The 20,363-nt window shown below is 39.8% G+C and overlaps 1 protein-coding gene across 2 annotated transcripts in view; it reads left to right on the top strand.

Annotated features, from left to right (window-relative positions):
* Positions 1-19,261, top strand: part of LOC139471170 (protein dispatched homolog 3-like) — a 45,750-nt gene extending 26,489 nt beyond the window's left edge. For both annotated transcript variants that reach the window (XM_071253443.1, XM_071253444.1), the window contains exons 5-17: positions 171-331; positions 1,754-1,893; positions 2,965-3,104; positions 3,508-3,699; positions 4,936-5,111; positions 5,525-5,777; positions 7,096-7,283; positions 8,304-8,442; positions 9,472-9,629; positions 11,087-11,230; positions 12,069-12,201; positions 13,208-13,374; positions 15,894-19,261. In XM_071253443.1, coding sequence (XP_071109544.1) covers positions 171-331; positions 1,754-1,893; positions 2,965-3,104; positions 3,508-3,699; positions 4,936-5,111; positions 5,525-5,777; positions 7,096-7,283; positions 8,304-8,442; positions 9,472-9,629; positions 11,087-11,230; positions 12,069-12,201; positions 13,208-13,374; positions 15,894-16,265 — 2,363 coding nt within the window. In that variant the 3' untranslated portion in view covers positions 16,266-19,261. The remainder of the gene's footprint in view (positions 1-170; positions 332-1,753; positions 1,894-2,964; positions 3,105-3,507; positions 3,700-4,935; positions 5,112-5,524; positions 5,778-7,095; positions 7,284-8,303; positions 8,443-9,471; positions 9,630-11,086; positions 11,231-12,068; positions 12,202-13,207; positions 13,375-15,893) is intronic.
* Positions 19,262-20,363: the final 1,102 nt, after the last annotated feature.

The following is a 20,363-nucleotide window of genomic DNA, read 5'->3' as shown; positions in this document are numbered from 1 at the left end:
CTACATCCCCTGTACCCCAGGCTTTTCATAAAGTCACAACTAGTAATGTTTTGGGTGACTCGCTCATACATCCACCACTGGTTTGCCAAGCCATCTTTAAAAATAAAGCTGTGTCCGTATATGATCTCTGGACGTTTTTATGTTACCATGTGGCTATTTTCCTGTTGCAGGAGTGGACGATGTGTTCGTGTTTGTGAACATATTTCGGCAGGCCAGTCATTTCACGTTGAACTCGGATCGGATATGGTACACTGTCAAGACGGCAGGGAAGGCAACGTTCTTCACATCTGCCACAACCGCAGCAGCGTTTGCAGCCAACATTGCATCCTCAGTGAGTCCCTGGTGACGCTTGAACAGCTCTCAACCAGAACCTTTTTGCCTTTATATAATGCATCTTTATCAGCGTTAATTAACAAGGTTGAAAGTATATATAGTTGTGTGGAAGCTAGTATATCTCTTGTTTCTGGTTGTTAGGAAATTAGAACTTTGTCAGACATATTCCACCAACAACAGATCTGCATAATTCATGACCAGTTTGTTTTCTTTCTGTTTTTCAAGATAAGATATGATTGTTTGTAGAGTATCTCCACATGGGGATTCCAGGTTAGAATAGGTCCCCAGCAACCTATGCTTGTCTCCCCTGTAGGGATTCCAGGTTAGAATAGGTCCCCAGCAACCTATGCTTGTCTCCCCTGTAGGGAACCCAGGTTAGAATAGGTCCCCAGCAACCTATGCTTGTTTCCCCTGTAGGGATTCCGGGTTAGAATAGGTCCTCAGCAACCTATGCTTGTCTCCCCTGTAGGTATTCCAGGTTAGAATAGGTCCTCAGCAACCTATGTTTGTCTCCCCTGTGGGCATTCTGTGTTAAAATAGGTCCCAAGAAACCTATGCTTGTCTCCCTGTGGGGATTCCAGGTTAGAATAGGCCCCCAGTAACCTATGTTTGTCTCCCCTGTGGGCATTCTGTGTTAAAATATGTCCCCAGAAACCTATGCTTGTCTCCCCTGTGGGCATTCTGTGTTAAAATAGGTCCCCAGAAACCTATGTTTTTCTTCCCTGTGGTCATTCTGTGTTAAAATATGTCCCCAGAAACCTATGCTTGTCTCCCCTGTGGGCATTCTGTGTTAAAATAGGTCCTCAGAAACCTATGCTTGTCTCCCCTGTGGGCATTCTGTGTTAAAATAGGTCCTCAGAAACCTATGCTTGTCTCCCCTGTGGACATTCTGTGTTAAAATAGGTCCCCAGAAACCTATGCTTGTCTCCCTGTGGGGATTCCAGGTTTGAATAGGTCCCCAGCAACCTATGATAGTCGCAAGAGGCGACCAAATGGATCTGGTGGTCAGGCTTAATGACTTGGTTGATTGCATATCATTGTACACCAATAGCATGGATCCTTGCTTGTATTATTATACTGGTTTTTCTGGTCCAGACTGGATTATCAACAGGCTACCATCACATAGCTGGAATACTGCTGTGTTAACAACAAACAAGCTAACACAATTATTTATTGGTAACTATTTATCCAAATATGATTCACAAAACCTCTGTCTGGTCCAGGCTTGATTATTTAAAGGCATGTAGCTGGGCCCCGTTCCACAAAGCCATCTTAGCACTAAGGTGATCGTAACTCCCATACTTTAACACTGGCTTACGATAGTCATAGTGCTAAGATCGCTTTGTTGAACGGGTCCCTGGAATACAGCTGGGTTCAGACAACAAACAGACTGAGATTAACTCTGATGTCTTGTTTCCAGATCCCGGCCGTATACGAGTTTGGGTTGTTCATGTCCCTGATCGTCAGCTCCTGCTGGGCGACCGTCATCCTCATCATGCCCGCGGCTCTGTACCTCTGGGTCATCTGCTTCTCCAAGTGTGAGAGGCTCACGTTCTCGCTGTAAGTAACACTCAACGTTCCAGTGAGAGGCTCACGTTCTCGCTGTAAGTAACACTCAACGTTCCAGTGGGAGGCTCACGTTCTCGCTGTAAGTAACACTCAACGTTCCAGTGAGAGGCTCACGTTCTCACTGTAAGTAACACTCAACGTTCCAGTGAGAGGCTCACGTTCTCACTGTAAGTAACACTCAACGTTCCAGTGTGAGCAGCCTTCAAGAGGCAATGTTTTTATACCCCGCCACAAAGTGGAAGGGGAATATAGGAATGGGTTCTGTCCGCCCATCTTTCCATCTGTCACATTTCGTTTCAGCAGCAGGACTCAAAATCCATTCAAGATATCTTAACCAAACTTGGCACATAGATAGGTCTAATGATGAACTGGTGACTTTTGATACTTGGGGATTTAAAAAAAATAATTTTTCAGTTTCCATGGCAGCGACTTTTATTTCGACTGAAAATGGCAGTACTGCTCCTTCCCGGATCAGATCTTGAAAACTGGACAATATATCTTGCCTTGCACACAACTGAACATGTCATATTGGCGGGGGATATGAGTATTTAGTGTTTTAATAAATATGGGCAATTCCGTGAATAAATGAATACCTATAAGGAGTCATCACTTCTTATTTCACATTACATTATCTGCTTGTATAGAGAATCTCACCCAAGTATCTTTTGATGATAAATGTATTAACACAAGTTGGTAAAAGTTTAAACATTCAAGACTTACCAAGGAGTTTAATCTTTTATCAACAAGTGTTGATTTTTTATCAAATGACATGGGGGTGAGGTTCTATTTATCTTTCTTCCAACTTTTTCAGGTTGAAAAAAAGTAAAAACTAGTGTTATGGGTGTATAGGTACAGCTAACCACCTTTGTGACAGAGAGATTAGTGATGTCTTTTGATTGTGATGTCATGGTAACCGATCTTATGTCAATGGTCTGCAAAGCATTGTGATGCAATTTTATTGAAGCTGTATCACCTAGGTGTTATTGCTTGATCTCACCCAAGAGATTTATCCTATGGAAGCCAGTTTCTGATGATAAAACTCTTTCTCTGACGTTGTTGCAGGTGCCGTTGTAGACAAAGAAGGCGTGTGGTCAACCCCCTCGACGCCCAGCAACTGCAGCAGGCACCTAACCCCACAGTCCTCAACCCCGGCCTCGACGACGATGTTCCCATGCTGCACATCGACAATGCTGTTGTGCCAGGTATGTGCAGCTGCAAGTGGTGATATGGTCCTGTGCACAGTGCACATGTCACAAATCAGGCAAAGTTAAGCAACGTCGGTCGCGGAGAACCCTTGTATAGGTGACCAGGTTTCGGCTGCTTGACTCCTAAGAGTTTCGAGGGCTTCGGTCCTGCCCCACACTGAAGCACATGTAACACATGTGGTGTCTCCTTAGGCAAGTGACTTTGTTCGAAATGTACCTCTGTTAATCCAGCAGTGAATGTTGCTCGATGCTCATGATATTAATAACTGGATTGTCTGGTCCAGACTCGATTATTTACAGACCGCAGTCATAAAGCTGGAATATAGTGTGGCGTTAAACAACAAACCAACCAACCAAATCCTACAAGCTCACTGTATTAAAATAGACATGTGCATTCCAGCGCCAATCAACACTATAGCTGACGACGATGGAGATGTCCCCATGTTGATCCCTGACCCCTACAACATCGGCAACGAGTCAGCAGCATCAGCGGCAGACTCCAGCGACACCTTCTACATCGGGAAGGCCCTCCAGACTCTCAGCGGGAAGTATTTGGCCAAGGTCATACTTAAGGGGAGATACGTCATCATCGGTGAGTGGATGTAACGACTACCGATTATAACTATATATTTCCAATACGGGCACAGCTAGTGTGTTCGGATCCCAAACTTGGGTTGTTGCTCCTCAATAAATAACAGGTTTAGGCTCAGTAAGTTGAGTCCAACAGGCCTCAAAGTTGCGACTAAACGGTCGCCAGTGTGACCTAAATTTGAGTTTGTTTTCTGTCTAAAATTCAGAGGTATTATTACAATATCTTGTGGCGACTAAATTCTATTGCTTCACATCTGTGGACACACAAAAAAATAACAGCTGATCTTGGAAAACATGTCTGCTAATAATTGTACTCAAAAATAATTCCTCCTAAAGTTGACAATGAACCGAAATACATAAATATTAATGTAATTAGTACTTTATTTTAGTTGACAATGCTCAATGGATAAGCAAGGATGTACCTATAATATCTTGTAACATAAATTGTATCATTGTTTGAGTGACAAGTAAGAAATCTCAAGTACAGTTTCCACTAAAATACTATTCCAAGACTAGTGCTATAACTTGTACATATTATAATAGTTATTTGATAAAAGATAATTTCAAATGCTTTTTGCTACCTACAATATTGGCTTGACTTCTTGATTTTACCACTGGCTACCTGGAAAAAAATACTTGTACTTGGTAAAAATTTAAACTTTGAGGCCTGGTCTACTGTCAACTACTCAATGTTTGCTAAGGACGACACCTTTGACTAAAGATGACTATTAGTAGTGACATTAATCATTTAACTTCATCATGTCATGGGTAACAGTTGATAGCGACATTAACTACTCGTCATCGTGATACCATTACAACTTGCAACTGTATCTTGGCCCCCAAAAGTTGTCCTTAGCAAATGGGGAGTAGTATACCTATCATAACACCAGTGTCAAACACAATATGAAAATAAAATTTATTGTATTTAGCCGAATACTGTATAGGGATTATGAAGTTGTGTGTGCAGTCTTCACTACAAAAACATTATCCTAGAAAGTATAAAAGATCCAAAACATTTTTTGTTCAGTACACATGTATCTGAAAAGTACAAAACAATCTGCACTTTAAACAATATAAGCATTTAATTTTTTCCTTCAAACAGACTACGCCAAACAACTTGCAACAGCTGCACAAATGTACTTAAACCTCCTGGGCTACGAAGATGATGCGAAATAATGCCACACCCATGTGGTATAAGTCTCCGTATCTCCCTCATGTGTTATTCCTCATCTTCCAGGTGCGTTCACAGTGATGCTCATTGGCTCTGTGTGTCTGATGGTACAGCTGCGCCCAGCGACACACCCACCACAGCTGTTCCGTCCCGAGACCAACCTACAACAGCTGCTGGACCTGAAAGCCAACTTCAGTATGCTGGAGTCTCTCAGCTGCTACAAGTGTTCCGCGCTTTACAATGTACGAACAAACTCATACTGTTCAACGTCTCATAAGGATATTGTAATCATTATTATTATTATTATCATCTTCCCTGTCATCGTCATAATCTTCCCGATTATCATTAATATTAATATTAATATTATTATTCTGAACAAAAAAAGCTAGGGATCATGAATAATTTTATGCAGTCTCCACTAGAAAAAATATATCTAAAAAAATATTTATGGACCCTAATTATTTTTGTTCAGTATATTTGTAATATATTATCAGCATCTCTATCATCATCATCATCATCATCATCATCATCATCATCATCATCACTCACTCACTCAACTTAAATGGATTGGGAGTCGAGCTCTGAGATTTGCCTGTTTGCTTGACATTGTATCTTGGTTGATTATTTGGATGAAATATGAAATTTGATTTTTCAGGTAAAGCCAACCAAAGCAGTCCAACCGACATCCCGCCCCCCAGCCCAACCCCCCCGGCTCCCTGACACCCCCATGCATATCGGGCATGCCACCCCCAGACCGGGAGCTACAACCTTCCCCCCCCCAACAAAAGGTATAAAATCGTCAACAACATCAACTAAACCAACTACAACTACAACAACAACAACAACAACGACTACTACACTTAGGCCAGCTTACCATCCACACATTCAACCACACCATCCATACAGTGGTGAGTGTCTTCGTCGGCAGGATAAACCTCCAGTGACATCGTCCTATTGAATGTTATAATAACCCTTGCAATTCTATATAATACACTGGGATTTTATTTATACAACTTCCATTTAAATTGTAACATATGTTTCTCGCTAGAAATTTATTTTACCTTATAACACAATATTTTGAAATGTAAAATCAAATGACAAATGTTTTCTTTATATTCTCAAGGATTGAACATGCAACCTTCATATCTCACAAGGCGAGTCTAGTACTGGAGATTTCACCACTTGTTTTAATCATTTTAGACTAATGCTTAATCTATGAAAATATATAATTTTGATTAACAAATAACTCTGTTTATAATGAAAAGGAGCCTCAGTGAGATGGGAGATTCAGAACCTGAGAAAAATCTAGACTTGCTTCATTTAGGGATTTTTCATTACGAAGGGAAAATAATATGGTTCCGAGACTGTGAAACAGACTACAGTCATGTCAAATCAATGTAATTTGATTGGATAGCTATTATTAGCATCATGTCTTTCGAACCTGTACTCAAAACGATGCTATAGTTTATTACAAGTATAGAGAAGTAGTACCCTGCATAAATAAGGGTGAGCCGTTTACTTCTGAAAAGGGGTCATGGGTCTCGAGATGTTTGTTCTGCTATTAAATACTAAATATGGTTAGGCTAAAAAATAATAATATTGGTTCTCAGGCACCACCTGCATCATCATAAAGTCTGCCGCACGTTTCGTTTTTATTTCCATTTTTTTTTCAAATTAAAAACTACCTAATGCTTAATTACAAAGAGATCCAATGTCGCACGCAGTTACTTCCCTTTACATGCACATTTCTTTACTGTGCGCCTCTTGTTGTGGTCATGGCGGCAATAGGAGTTTGTATGCTTGTTTATGTAGGGAGGCCCTTCCCAGGTTGATGGTTCACAACTGGGTTTTTTTTGGGAACATTCTATTTTGAAAATGAAAAAAAATAATTCAAAAGTCATTGCCTGAGAACCAGATCTTTTATTTTTTTAAGCCTTTATAATTAGCATTTTGAAACAAATTAACAAATACGGTATGTGTAAGTCTACATATTAATGAAGAAAAAATTTACACATAGGCGTCATGAACTGGATTGCTATTAATAGTAGCTTGCCCTTCACCATTTTTGCTTGCTACAGGCCGAAGCACCAGCAGTAATGGTGTGAGAGGGATTATGAATGTTTTAGACATTTTGGAAGAATTGTCCAGGGGGCGAGGTATCCGGAGGTTGGAGTGACCATGTTTCCCTGTCATTAGGTAGTTATTATCACACATTTGTGTTTGCAGACCGCTCCTCGACGACGGTCAAGCCCGGGTCTGTGTCCGAGAACTTCAATGCCTGCGGTGGGAACAAGTGCAACAACCTGAAGGAACGGCCCAATATCCGCACAGGGACTAAAGTGTATGTGGTTTTCGGGATTAAAGGACTGGATCGGAGCAATGTGCAGAAAGGCCATGTGTTGAGTGAATACTCGGTGAGTTGCTGTGATCTTTTCACTCGGTGAATGAGTGGGTGAATGGGTGGTCGGGCAGGCGGGCGGGCGGGCGGGCGGGCAGGTGGGTGGAAGAGTAGCTTCGATCTTGTCACTGAGTGGATAGATGGGTTAGTAGCTTCAGTCTTGTCACTGAGTGAGGGAGTGACGAGTGAGAGAGTAGCTACGGTCTTGTCACTGAGTGGATAGATGGGTTAGTAGCTTCAGTCTTGTCACTGAGTGAGGGAGTGACGAGTGAGAGAGTAGCTACGGTCTTGTCACTGAGTGACGAGTGAGAGAGTAGCTTCAGTCTTGTCACTGAGTGGATAGATGGGTGAGTAGCTTCAGTCTTGTCACTGAGTGAGGGAGTGACGAGTGAGAGAGTAGCTTCGATCTTGTCACTGCTAGGGTAAGTGAAATCGCTGGATGGTAAGTGAGTGAATTTGGGTGGGGATGTGCGTGAGTCAGTGAATGTTACATTTCGCAACAGTCGGCAATATAACAGCCATATCACGCGGTCTATTAACAGTCACATCTGGGCTTGCAACAACCGCTGGCTAATAACGTGAGTAAGAATCCATATGTTCAGTGTAGTCCATCTTACGGAGGCAAGGGAGTTCACTGACTATAAACTATAAACCGAACTAGGCTGGAATTTCCAGGCTCGATTGTAGCACCACCAGTGGCTATTGTGAGTTATGTCCCTTGTATGTCCCTCCTACTGACCAATCAATTTTTTTCGAAGAAAGTAAGAGATGACGTCATTGCATTGAACATGATGTTGAAAGAATTAAAACAACTAATTTTCAAACATTGTTTTATTGTTGAATGTTGTGACTAACAAAAATTAGTGGGGACTGGTAATATTTAGAGTTGCGTACTGCGGACCTTAGATATAAACACGAGGTACTGGGGTCGTCTTATTCCCCGAATCATCACAAACTATTTCTTTAGAACTCAACCAAATGAATTTGAGAAAAAATGTGACATTAGAATCAACAGTTGGTGTATTTCTTCTTTCAGGGTCGTACAACGTTTGACCGTGGGTTCAGCCAGAAGTCGATGACCCTCCCTGTCCTGAAGGAGCTCTGTTCGGTGTGCAAGATGATTGCAGCCAACACAGAGCTCGTGAAGAAAGGCAGCGCCCACTGCCTCCCTCCAAGTAACTATGGCAACTGATTGTAGCACCAACATGGTGTTGAGTTTGTATTTAGTCTGGCACTGTCAACACTTTCACTGATTGCTTCTCTTAGTTCCAAAAGGATAGGGGCGGTCAAGTAGCCTAGTGGTTAAAGCATTCACTCGTCACACCGAAGACCCGGGTTCGATTCCCGACATGGGTACAATGTGTGAAGCCCATTTCTGGTGTCCCCAGAATATTGCTGGAATATTGCTAAAAACAGCGTAAAACGGCATAAAACCATACTCAATCACTCACCCCAAAAGGATAACTTCTATGGACATCTATAAAATGTGCACAGACTACCGGGAAATGAAAGTATTCACTTCGAAATTTGATTTGACAAAAATAATTAGAAACCAAATGGACACGTTACTAGGGTGAAAACAGTCCCCGAAACACTGCAAGCTTGAGATCAAAAACACTACTATGATACCCGTATCAAATACATCACCATCGAATAACTATTTCTTGTTTGTACCATCTTTGGCCATCATGAAACATGAGTAGTCACTTTCATTTGACCGGCACTCACCTGACTCATTTAGCTCACCTGGCATGATATTACTCTTATACCGTATTCGACATAATAAGCGCCCAGAGCGCTCTCAAAATTAGAAATAAAGGGGCTCTTATTAGAATATTATTTTTGGTGAAAAACAACAGAGTTTAAAGATGGTTATAACATTTTGTGGTTTATGCTGACAGCCGGAAATGTTTATATATTTTTCCAGAATTTAATTTCCCATAATTAAGAATGCAAATAACACTCGTATTATACGTGAATAAATAAGTCTTGTGTACATTGATCAATCGGAAGGGGTGCTAATTGGGATTGTTCACTAGCCAATATATTAGCAAATATCGCTGTGGGCGCATAATAGAGTTGGGCGCTTATTACGTCAAATACGGTACTAATAATAATAATTTTGAGGACCTATGTATTGCACATCACACAGCAGCATGCCCATAGCACTACATAAACTACAACAATAACATTGTGTTGGACAGTCATACCACAGTCTTACATCATGATGCTACACATGGTTCCTGAGTGTAAGGATCTGCCCAAGTCAAGCTCCATCAGCAAGTTCCAAGCCCCAATCGAAGCTGTAGGAGGCATGACGCCCAACAACACCCTGCTCTGGCTGGCCTTCGCGTTTGAGTCTGTAAGTAGTCGGCGGTTTTCATCGATTCTATGATGTCTCTGTTCATTTGTGTTTTGAATTATACCATACTATACCAATCTCGTTAAAATCCGATCTTAGTTCTCGCTAACGCTAAACAAAGGACATCCCATTATGGGTCACGTCAGACCGACCTTGCGCGAACTTTGACCGACCAATGGAATGACCAATCAGAAGGCAGCTTTCTCGTGCATTATGGCACTATTTTCAAATTAGCGACAACACTTCAAAACATATTTTGACCAATTCTCGATTAAAAATTTGAAACGTGGAACAAAAGAACATTCTGGAATCGCTAATAGATGGTCTAGATTGTATGGATTCAGTCGTTCAACCCGTAACTATCGTTCGGAATACCCTGTGTTAAAGTTTTCGAGGATGCGTGATAAGAAATCACATTCCGACTGTCACTTTCATGATCTGGTAAGCGACGCTCTGATTCGTCAGACAAAAGGTCATTCTGACGTGACCTCTACTGGGATGTCCTCAGATCTTTGTTCAGCGATTAATGAGATTGATACTATACAAGTTTGATAATTGATTTGAACTTTGATGTCATGTGACTTCAAAAGACCAATCATCATTAAGAATTGCTAGAATGTACTGGGAAGTTATTATACACGCTCATTCTCCTTGTGGGTAATATGTGGAGGATAAAGCACGACTCTGCGGTTAAGGTCGAAGAAGTAAGACCGAGGCAAGAGGGTATCGGCCAAGGAGTGAAGCTCGTTGACCATACGTTCTTGACCATACCCGAGGAGGAGTGATATATCTCACTTATGAAGCATCAAAATGCAAGAAATACCACAAGAAAATAACAAAACATTGAGATACCTTATAGTGAAGCAATACAGTATGACGCGGTTTAAAAGGGATTGATCAAAGCTTGCTAGAGGAAACCACGTGCAGCATGGACCAACTGTATTTATGACATAAAATTGAACAACTTTTCACCACCTGCCCCGGTGGCTCAAAGGGAAACCAGTGGGTTACAAAACTAAACGTGAAATGTGAGGCTGCAGGTTCAATTCCAATCAACTGTAATGAAAGCTTTCATTTCTTGTCTTCGATTTTAGAATGTTGGATGTTTGAAACACCAGGTCCAAATCTCATCTGCTACTCGACTTATCAGGTCTTTCTAGGAAAAAGTAAAACCTCGTTCCAGGTCTTACTAGGAAAAAGTAAAACCTCATACCAGGTCTGACTAGGAAAAAGTAAAACCTCATACCAGGTCTTAATAGGAAAAAGTAAAACCTTGTACCAGGTCTTACTAGGAAAAAGTGAAACCCCATTCCCGGAATCAGGTCTTACAAAGAGAAAGTAAAATCTCCCAAGAGGTTATTACGAGATAGGAAGATACCTCCAACACAATAGACAAGAGTGGCATACTGCATAGTGTCTGAGTATTCTGTACGAGACTCTGTTTGTCCCTCCTGCAGACAACGTCCAAGGGCATGTCCTACTTCACGGCCTACAAGCAGTACCAGAAGTGGGAGGCTTTCATAAAGGACATCAAGGAGACGAAGCTCAGTCCCAACTCACCTCTCAAGGACATGTTCCAGGCCTCCGAGTTCTGGAAGAAGGTCGGTACACTCTTCTGGAATCTCTCTGGGGTGGGAGAACGTAGTCCTTGTCTTGTTTCCGTCTTGGTGGGGCCTGTCGTCTAAGGGGATGCAATTTTCTGTGCAGAGTTATATCTTTTATTTATTGAGTCTCTTTAAACAAACTGTTCAAGGGATCTGTGAAAAGCACCAATTAATGATGTCATGTTAAGTGGGTTATCTTGAAACACAGGTAACTCTTGTATCTATAGAAACTAGACTCACTGACCGGGAGCAATCTAGTTTAATCCTCCATCTTGGAACACATGGCATTTAGTGCAGGGAGATAACTCTACATAGCATACAGATCTCAATTATAGTGAAGCACGCATACAATCTGGCAGATTTGCCACAAATCACAACAAATGATGATTACAAAGGACTAGTGATTGATCATGGATTTTTGTATTGAATTGTTTAATTTTTGAGCATTCAATCTCAGGATTCTATATATAGATACCAATTAATGGAATAACAAAAGTTTAATTTTTTTCTGTTTAATTCACATGATTCAATGTTCAGTGGAAAATGTTAAGGTGTAAAAGAAAAAAAAGCTTTTGATTTCAAATATGATTTACAGGTTATTTATGTTTTTGTTGATATATTGTGAAAAAGAGTTTTTAGAAATGAACTTCACATCAACCCTGATAACATATTTTTTAGAGTATTCTCTTCCTGTCTTTCATGGCATGTTGATTAAGACAATCCTTAATTCAAGAAATTACGTTGGGTGGCGTAAGGTAGCAGAGATAATTGAATAATCTTTGATAACGTTTGTGATGTTTTATTTAAGCGTACTATGTCTGCTACTTTTTTTCAGGTGATGATGGAGGTGGTTGCTGTCAGTAGCGCCATCTATGGCCTGGCGCTGTCAATGGTTGTATGTATCATCGCCATAGCGATATTTACAGGACACCTTGGGCTACTGTTTATTGTGGTCATCACAATCACAGGTGGGTCACATAGAGAGTGGGAGAAGGCAGGAACTTTGCAAAAACCATATCATAAACCAAAAAAACAAAAATCATATACAGTGCAACCTTATTAGCGCAGATCCTGTATTTTAAAACCATAATCCAATCTATTAACTATGGGAATGTTTATGTACAAATAAAGGGATATTACTCTGTACCCTGATGTGATAATGTAGACCCTTGTTAATCTGGACGATATCAGTGGGAATGTTACCGTACAGATTAGCAGGGTTTCACTGTTTCCAAGGAAACCATTTCCTCGACATATTGCGGAGATATTGCTGTAAGCTAAACCCAACTCGCACACTATTTCCAGGCTTCAAATTCCAATTTGAAATATTCCTAATACCAACATGAGAATTTGAAACTCAACCAGGTATGAGATGTTATTTCTACATTAAAGTGCGTTTTCTAGTACGTTTTGGACAAAATTACAACGCAACATACAATCTGTATGAACATAGTTTCATTATGACTCGTGTGAAGATCTATTGATTCTCAGTCAGTTACATTTTCTAATAATTTAATGAAATTTTTGTTTGGTTAGGGGCTATACATGCAAATGAGGTTTGAAGATTGGTTTGATTTCCCTCAACTATAATTCAAATATGTTGTGATATGGTGTCAAACTTTTTCACATGGACATCGATAATATGGAAACTTCATGATATATCCTTTACCACTGTGAAATGTTCTTACTAATGAAGGGTCGGTTGGGTAGCCTAGTGGTTAAAGCGTTTGCCCGTCACGCCAAAGACCCAGTTTGATTCCCCACATGGGAACAATGTGTGAAGCCCATTTCTGGTGTCCTCCGCCGTGATAATTGGAATATTGCTAAAAGTGGCGTTCTGTTGAACTTACATTTATTGTCTGTTTCTACTGTTTTTTATTATGTCTGATATTTTAATTATCATTAATGAATATCTGCTAGTGCTGAATGTGACCACATCGAACAACTGTCTGACATACGGTGTCCATGTTTCAGCCATGATATGCCTCGTTGTGGCCATCTTCTACCTGGCTGGATGGGAGATGGGTGCGGTGGAAGCCATCTCTCTGTCGATACTGGTGGGGTCGTCCGTCGACTACTGCATCCATCTGGTGGAAGGTTACATCATCGCCATCAAATATATTCCACAAGCAGCTCAAATGGTAAGCTAGATGTCTTCACACAGGACAAATGAGGCCTCATAGCCAGTCATATGCCAGGCTCTCGTCATGCGAAGAGCCGGGTTCGATTCCCGACATGGGTACAATGTGTGAAGCCCATTTCTGGTGTCCCCCGCCTTGATATTGCTGGAATATTGCTAAAAGCGGCATAAAACCATATTCACTCACTCACTCACTCATATGCCAGGCTCCTCACAGCAATAGCCCTGTGGCAGAGCTCTCATTACTGTTACTGCTGCTAGTTTTATGTTTGTTTGTTTGTTAACGCCGCACTCAGCAATATTCCAGCTATATGATGGAGGTCTGTAAATAATCAAGTCTGGAACAGACAATCCAGTGATTGACATCATGAGCATCGACCCAGGCAATTGGGACACGATGACATGCATCAACCAAGTCAGCGAGCCTGACCACCCCATCCCATTAGTCGCCTCTTACGATAAGCATAGTCGCCTTTTACAGTAAGCATGGGTTGCTGAAGACCTATTCTACCCCGGATCTTCATGGGTCTGCTGCTAGTCAAAACTCCCCACTGTGCTAGGCGGCCACTGCCATGCTGAAGTTGTTCCGTCAACCAACTGTTTACAAAGAAGTCGTGATGCATATTTTATTTCTATTGTTTGTCAAGTTGAATTTCTATTTAGTTAAATCTGATTTAACAAACAAGACATAATTCATATGGGAAATAGTAACTTATTCGTAAACCTTTTCAAAATTCACTCTTACGCCATTCCCAAATACCCTCACGCAGAAACCAATGTCACAACATTTGCGGTTAGAGGGCAAATTTTAAGATTCTAGTAATGGCTGCCAGCACGAGAAGGTTGCCTCAAGCGGGACAGGAACATGGCTGTGTAGGTCAAAGGGAGGTAACTTAATTTGATGAACAGAGTTATCTGTTCTCAGCTCCGGAGTCATGTTTACATTTTGAATGTTTGCTCCTAGTTAAAGGGCAAGTTCACACGGAAATGAACCTTTTTTTCTTGTACTTTTTCCACATTAAAAGTGTTAACATAGAAGTGTCATAGACAAAAATATAAAAACATCATATCTAATTAACATATTTTTTGCACTAAAACGATTTATATTTTTCACATTTACCAAGTGTTCTATTTCCATAACAAAAACACCATGGCTTATGTCCCTTGAAATATGACGTCATTGGTGCCAATTGATAAACATTATGACGTCATCATGCTTTGTTAGAACCGCTTCACGTGGTGTAGGTACAGTTTTGTGATTCTAGCATCTCAGATGCCAGCCAGAATTGTGTTATGCTGAGTCACCACTGCGCCTGAGTGTGTCGTAGACCATGTTGTTTTACCGCAAACTGGTCCTTGATATCTTTTGCGTTGAGAATAGACAGGGACCCAGTTGAATTGGCACCAATTACGTCATAATCTAAGGGGGATAACTCAGGCCTATTTCGCTCGTAAAACGAAGGCCTCATAACGGCATATCACTTTCACACTATTGTGAGCTTCCTACTTTCACTGTGAAAAAAAATGAGTGAATATTTTCAAACACAGATACTTACTAATTCTAAAATTGCGTTTTGTTTAGAAAAAGAAAGAAAGTGATTTTTGCGTGTACACTTCCCCTTTAAGTAAACGTGTTGAGTTATCTTTAACATATAGTCATTCATTTTGATAGATTATGGCTGATGAATTGTTTTGATTTTATGAATACCTTTTTAGACATATGGACTTAATTTGTGTGTTTCAAACAATGTTTCACCTACATTCCACATTTTATAATCATGTTATGGGCGTAGTGTTGTAGAGTCGATGTGTTAATCATTGAGATTATTGTCTGCTAACTTGCTGTTACCGGTAATAAGCATGGTTAGTGTGTTCAAGTTAACCTGTTTACCAAAGTGGTGGGCCGTGAAGAAACGGTGTAGAATAGATCTTCAGCAAACCATGCTTGCCGTAAAAGGTGACTATGCTTCTTGTAAGAAGGCGACTAACGGGATAGGGTGGTCAGACTCGCTGACTTGGTTGATGCATGTCATCGATCCCAATTGCATGGGTAATAAGCATGGTTAGTGTGTTCAAGTTAACCTGTTTACCAAAGTGGTGGGCCGTGAAGAAACGGGGTAGAATAGAACTTCAGCAAACCATGCTTGCCGTAAAAGGTGACTATGCTTCTTGTAAGAAGGCGACTAACGGGATAGGGTGGTCAGACTCGCTGACTTGGTTGATGCATGTCATCGATCCCAATTGCCACAATCGATGCTCATGATATTAATCACTGGATTGTCTGGTCCAGACTCGATTATTTACAGACCGCCGTCATATAGTTGGAATATTGCTGAGTGCGCCGTTAAACAAACAACAAGAAAAAAGTAATAATTAAAAACAAAAAACCTTTAGGGTTTTCGTTCTCACTAAGCTGACACAGCGTGATAAAACTGAAAAACAGATAATAGTGATTCAACCTCATTCAGACTTGGGTTTTAACAGTACAACGTGTGATGAAATCCATTTTGTTTTTTACAGAAAAATGCTGAGAAACGAGCTTGGAGGACAAGCTTCGCACTTCGACACATCGGCGTTGCCATCATCAGCTCTGCAATCACCACCATCATCGCAGCTATACCCCTCACACAAACCACGATCCAGCCATTTTCAAAGTTTGGAGACATCGTCCTCATCAACACCACTGTATCAATCATCTTCACTCTGCTGCTGTGTGGAGCTCTGCTGACAGCCATCGGACCAGCCCAGTTTAAGAGCTCTATCAAATCGTCCGGGATTGCCCTTGGAATAATGTCAGTTGTTATTGCCATTTTGACGCTGATTCTTTTTATCATTTCAAGGACGGTTGTCGATATACCTGGACCTGGAGGCAATCCTTTGTTTCCACGGTAACAATGCATTCCCTCGATGGTTGCTTAGCAACAGGTTGTGTGACTTATTTGAATGCCTTTTTGTCTTTCATGGAAGGCATTTATGTAACAGTGCTTTTCCCCCTGTATCTTTTGTGATTGAACCAATTCCATAATTGCTCCATTGATGTCTGTGTGATATGGTTGACTAATATTTATTTAACCTCAATATTAAGTTTTACGCCAGACCAATTTTTTTTATTGTTGTACAGATTTCTATCCAGGAAATACATGCATGAAGGCGAAAATACAATAAACAGCTCTAAAGAGTATAAACCCGATGATTTATTTTTTTACTGTATTGTGCCTATTATTGTGTTTTATTGTGCATAATACGTAGATCTCGTTCATTGGGTTTGTTTTTTTTAATAATTCTTTCGCTTCAAGTGCTAATATTTCCTGGAGTCTTTACAGGACACAGATGTTTCCTAACAAAGAATTTTGTTTTTGAGAAAATGATCTGTAAGACAAGTACTTAAGTTGGTCTGGCCTTTTACATGAATGTACAGCTGTTTATTGATGAAAAACATCAAGGTTTAGTGATTATTATGGATGAAAACATTAAGGGATGTTTATTGATGAAAAACATCAAGGTTTAGTGATTATTATGGATGAAAACATTAAGGGATGTTTATTGATGAAAAACATCAAGGTTTAGTGATTATTATGGATGAAAACATTCAGTGATGTTTATTGATGAAAAACATCAAGGTTTAGTGATTATTATGGATGAAAACATTAAGGGATGTTTATTGATGAAAAACATCAAGGTTTAGTGATTATTATGGATGAAAACATTCAGTGATGTTTATTGATGAAAAACATCAAGGTTTAGTGATTATTATGGATGAAAACATTAAGGGATGTTTATTGATGAAAAACATCAAGGTTTAGTGATTATTATGGATGAAAACATTAAGGGATGTTTATTGATGAAAAAACATAAAGGTTTAGTGATTATTATGGATGAAAACATTAAGCGATGTTTATTGATGAAAACTTGTGTGTAATGGGGAAAACATCAGCAGTAAGTTGTGTTTATTGATGAAAACTTCAACATTTAAGTTGTGTTTATTGATGAAAACTTCAACATTAAGTTGTGTTTATTGATGGAAACTTCAACGTTAAGTTGTGTTCACTGAGGAAGAACATCACGATAGATTGATATTTATTGATGAAAACATCACCATTAAGTTGTGTTTATTGAGGAAAAACATCACAATAGATTGTATTTATGAAGAAATAGCAACATCAAATTTGTGTTTATTGATGAAAAGCATCAATATGGATTTGTATTTATTTAAAAGAAAAAATGTCTAGTTTGCCCCTGAAAGAAAGTAGTGTTTCCACCTGACTGAAGTACCTTGTCCATGTTGTACAATAATTATTGAATTAATAATTTGGTTGTATCCTATTGTTCCTTGTCAGTATCTCACAAATTAACACACACATCCACCTGTACATACATCTGCTTAGCAGTGTAGTCCAATATTTAACCAGTGAATCAAACCACGGCCTTTGCCAGGGAAAGAAGCTTGTTCTCTGACCAGTTATATTCCAGATCACATGTCACAAACAGTAATGTTTCACGTGTGTAATAGACCCGTGAAGATCTGGGTTAGAATAGGTCTTCAGCAACCCTTGTTTGCTGTAAAAGGCGACTATGCATGTCGTAAGAGGAGTCTGATGGGATCGGGTGGTCAGGCTCGCTGACATGGTTGATGCATGTCATCGATCTCAATTGCGTGGATCGATGCTCATGATGTCAATCATTGGTTTGTCTGGTCCAGACTCGATTATTTACAGACAGCCGTCATATAGCTGGAATATTGCTGAGTGTGGTGATAGATATAAATCTCAAACCAAACAGAATCAGTAAAATGTGACATTGATGTCCCCCTCTAAGGGAACCAGCCTACATGTGCCATATTTCTCATGCAGCCTGTTCCATGGCCTTGCGGTCATCGGCTCACGTATCGTTCATTTAAACAGTTCTGCTTGTGTAACACGGGGATGCAACACGATACATGTTTCATAAACACTTTGTTCAGGGTGTATATATACCGTATTCGACGTAATAAGCGCCCAGGGCGCTCTCAAAATTAGAAATAGGGGGCTCTTATTAGAATGTTATTTTGTTGAAAAAAACAGAGTTGAAAGATACATTTCGTGGTTTATGCTGACAGCCTGAAATGTTTATGTACGACAGATATATTTTTCCAGAATTAAATGCCCATAATTAAGGGTGCATATAACACACGAGTGCGTATTATACGCGAATAAATCAGTCTTGTGTACATTGATCGATCGGAAGGGGTGCTAATTGGGATTGTTCACAAATCAATATCTTAGCAAATGTCGCCGTGGGCGCTTATTATGTCATACGGTAATTTCTATGGAATAATCAGTATCTGGGAGGTGAAATAGTGTTACTGCACTTAAATGGTGACTTGCATGCAGGTGTGTGTGTGTGTGTGGCTGCTTGTACGAGTCCGACGAATGCCGTTTTTTAGTGCTACCACTGTATTATCATACCGCCGTTTAGCATGGGTACCCCACTCAGACACAGTATATTGACTCCAAGCTGACCAGTCCTTGTTTTATCCCCTTAATGCTCAGCGCCATACATGGTAGAATTATCAGGATATATAGCCTTCTTATACACAATGTTGACATTGGGTGATGACCAGTCCTGGCCCACTTGCACAAAGCAATCTTAGCGCTACAACTATTGTAAGCCTATGTAAAAGTATGGGAGTTCAGATCATCTTAGCGCTAAGATTGCTTAGTGCAAGTGGGCCCAGGTTTTATCCCCTTTATTCTTATACAAAATGTTGAAATTCCAAATTATGTTTCTGTTTTCATTTTCAACAAATCATGATACAAGGTTGTATCAATGAACACTCAATGCCATTTAGAAAGTGGTCAAATGCAACAAATGTTATATTTGGGATAACACTTTCTTAGTAAAGTACAGATTCTCGTACCTTTTTTTTTTTTTTTTGTTTGTTTGTTTGGTTTTCATCCTTTTTATCCTTTTTTTCCACCAATAAAAACAAAACGTATGAGAATCTGTACTTTACTAAGAAAGTGTTATCCCAAGCATAACATTTGTTGCAAGATTGTATCAGTTTTATTTTCAAAATCTCTTTTTAAAGATTCCAGAATCAGTTTTCAGTCTTTTGTCTCTTTAAGTGTTTGAAGCATTGATGGTAACAGATCGGAATATTTTAATACCAGAAAAACCTATAGATTTTAATATTGATAAGATTGTGTGTATGTTTGATGTCAATAACTTGTCCTTTTAAATGAAATACCGAATTCACTGTATTAAGTGACCTGCTCCAGTAAGCGCCCCCTGACCGCCTTATAATCAAATATGTAAGTAATCTTACCCCCCCCCCCCCCCCCCCCCATGTAAGGCGAAAAATTTACATGACAGGCCATATTGTCTTGTGTATTTTACACATTTTTTGTTGAAAAAATCTTGTCAGGAAAAGGGTATATAACTGCCTAGTAACTATTTTTGATTTTTCCTCCTTTCCTTCAAAGTTTGAATTAAGTTTATTTCTTAACGCTTGGTCTTCGCAAACAAATTTTACTTGTGTTTTGTCAATTTTCAAAGCTCCCAGGTCATTTATTATGGCAAATACTGTAATTAAATGGCGCAATTCTTACATGTACATGTACATTTAATGATTGGAGATATTTAACATGGATATATTTGTGTGGAGTATGCTTGTGAGGATGTTATGTCGTGTTTGACCTGATCAGTTTGTATGCGGCTTATGACGAACACTTGAACACTGTCAATCGTTATGCTGCCATGATATAGCTGGGATATTGCTGACGGGCAAGAACGATGTTCACCAAAACTATCATTTCATCACACATAATAATTTAAATGTTTTAATTGGCACTGACGTCATAATACCATTAAATTACAAGACAACTAGTTAATACAACAATACTCAGTTGTGGGTTTTCTAATATTTAGTTCACGGATCTGCCAATCAAAAATTCACAATCACAGGATGCAAGTTGAAATTAAGGAATTTATTGTGCCACTGAGACTGTTGAA

Source organism: Haliotis cracherodii, unplaced genomic scaffold, assembly GCF_022045235.1.
Source record: "Haliotis cracherodii isolate W230 unplaced genomic scaffold, xgHalCrac1.p SCAF_22, whole genome shotgun sequence".
Taxonomy (NCBI): domain Eukaryota; kingdom Metazoa; phylum Mollusca; class Gastropoda; order Lepetellida; family Haliotidae; genus Haliotis; species Haliotis cracherodii.
The sequence above is the reverse complement of the archived record's forward strand: the minus strand, read 5'-3'. Positions and strand labels throughout refer to the sequence as shown.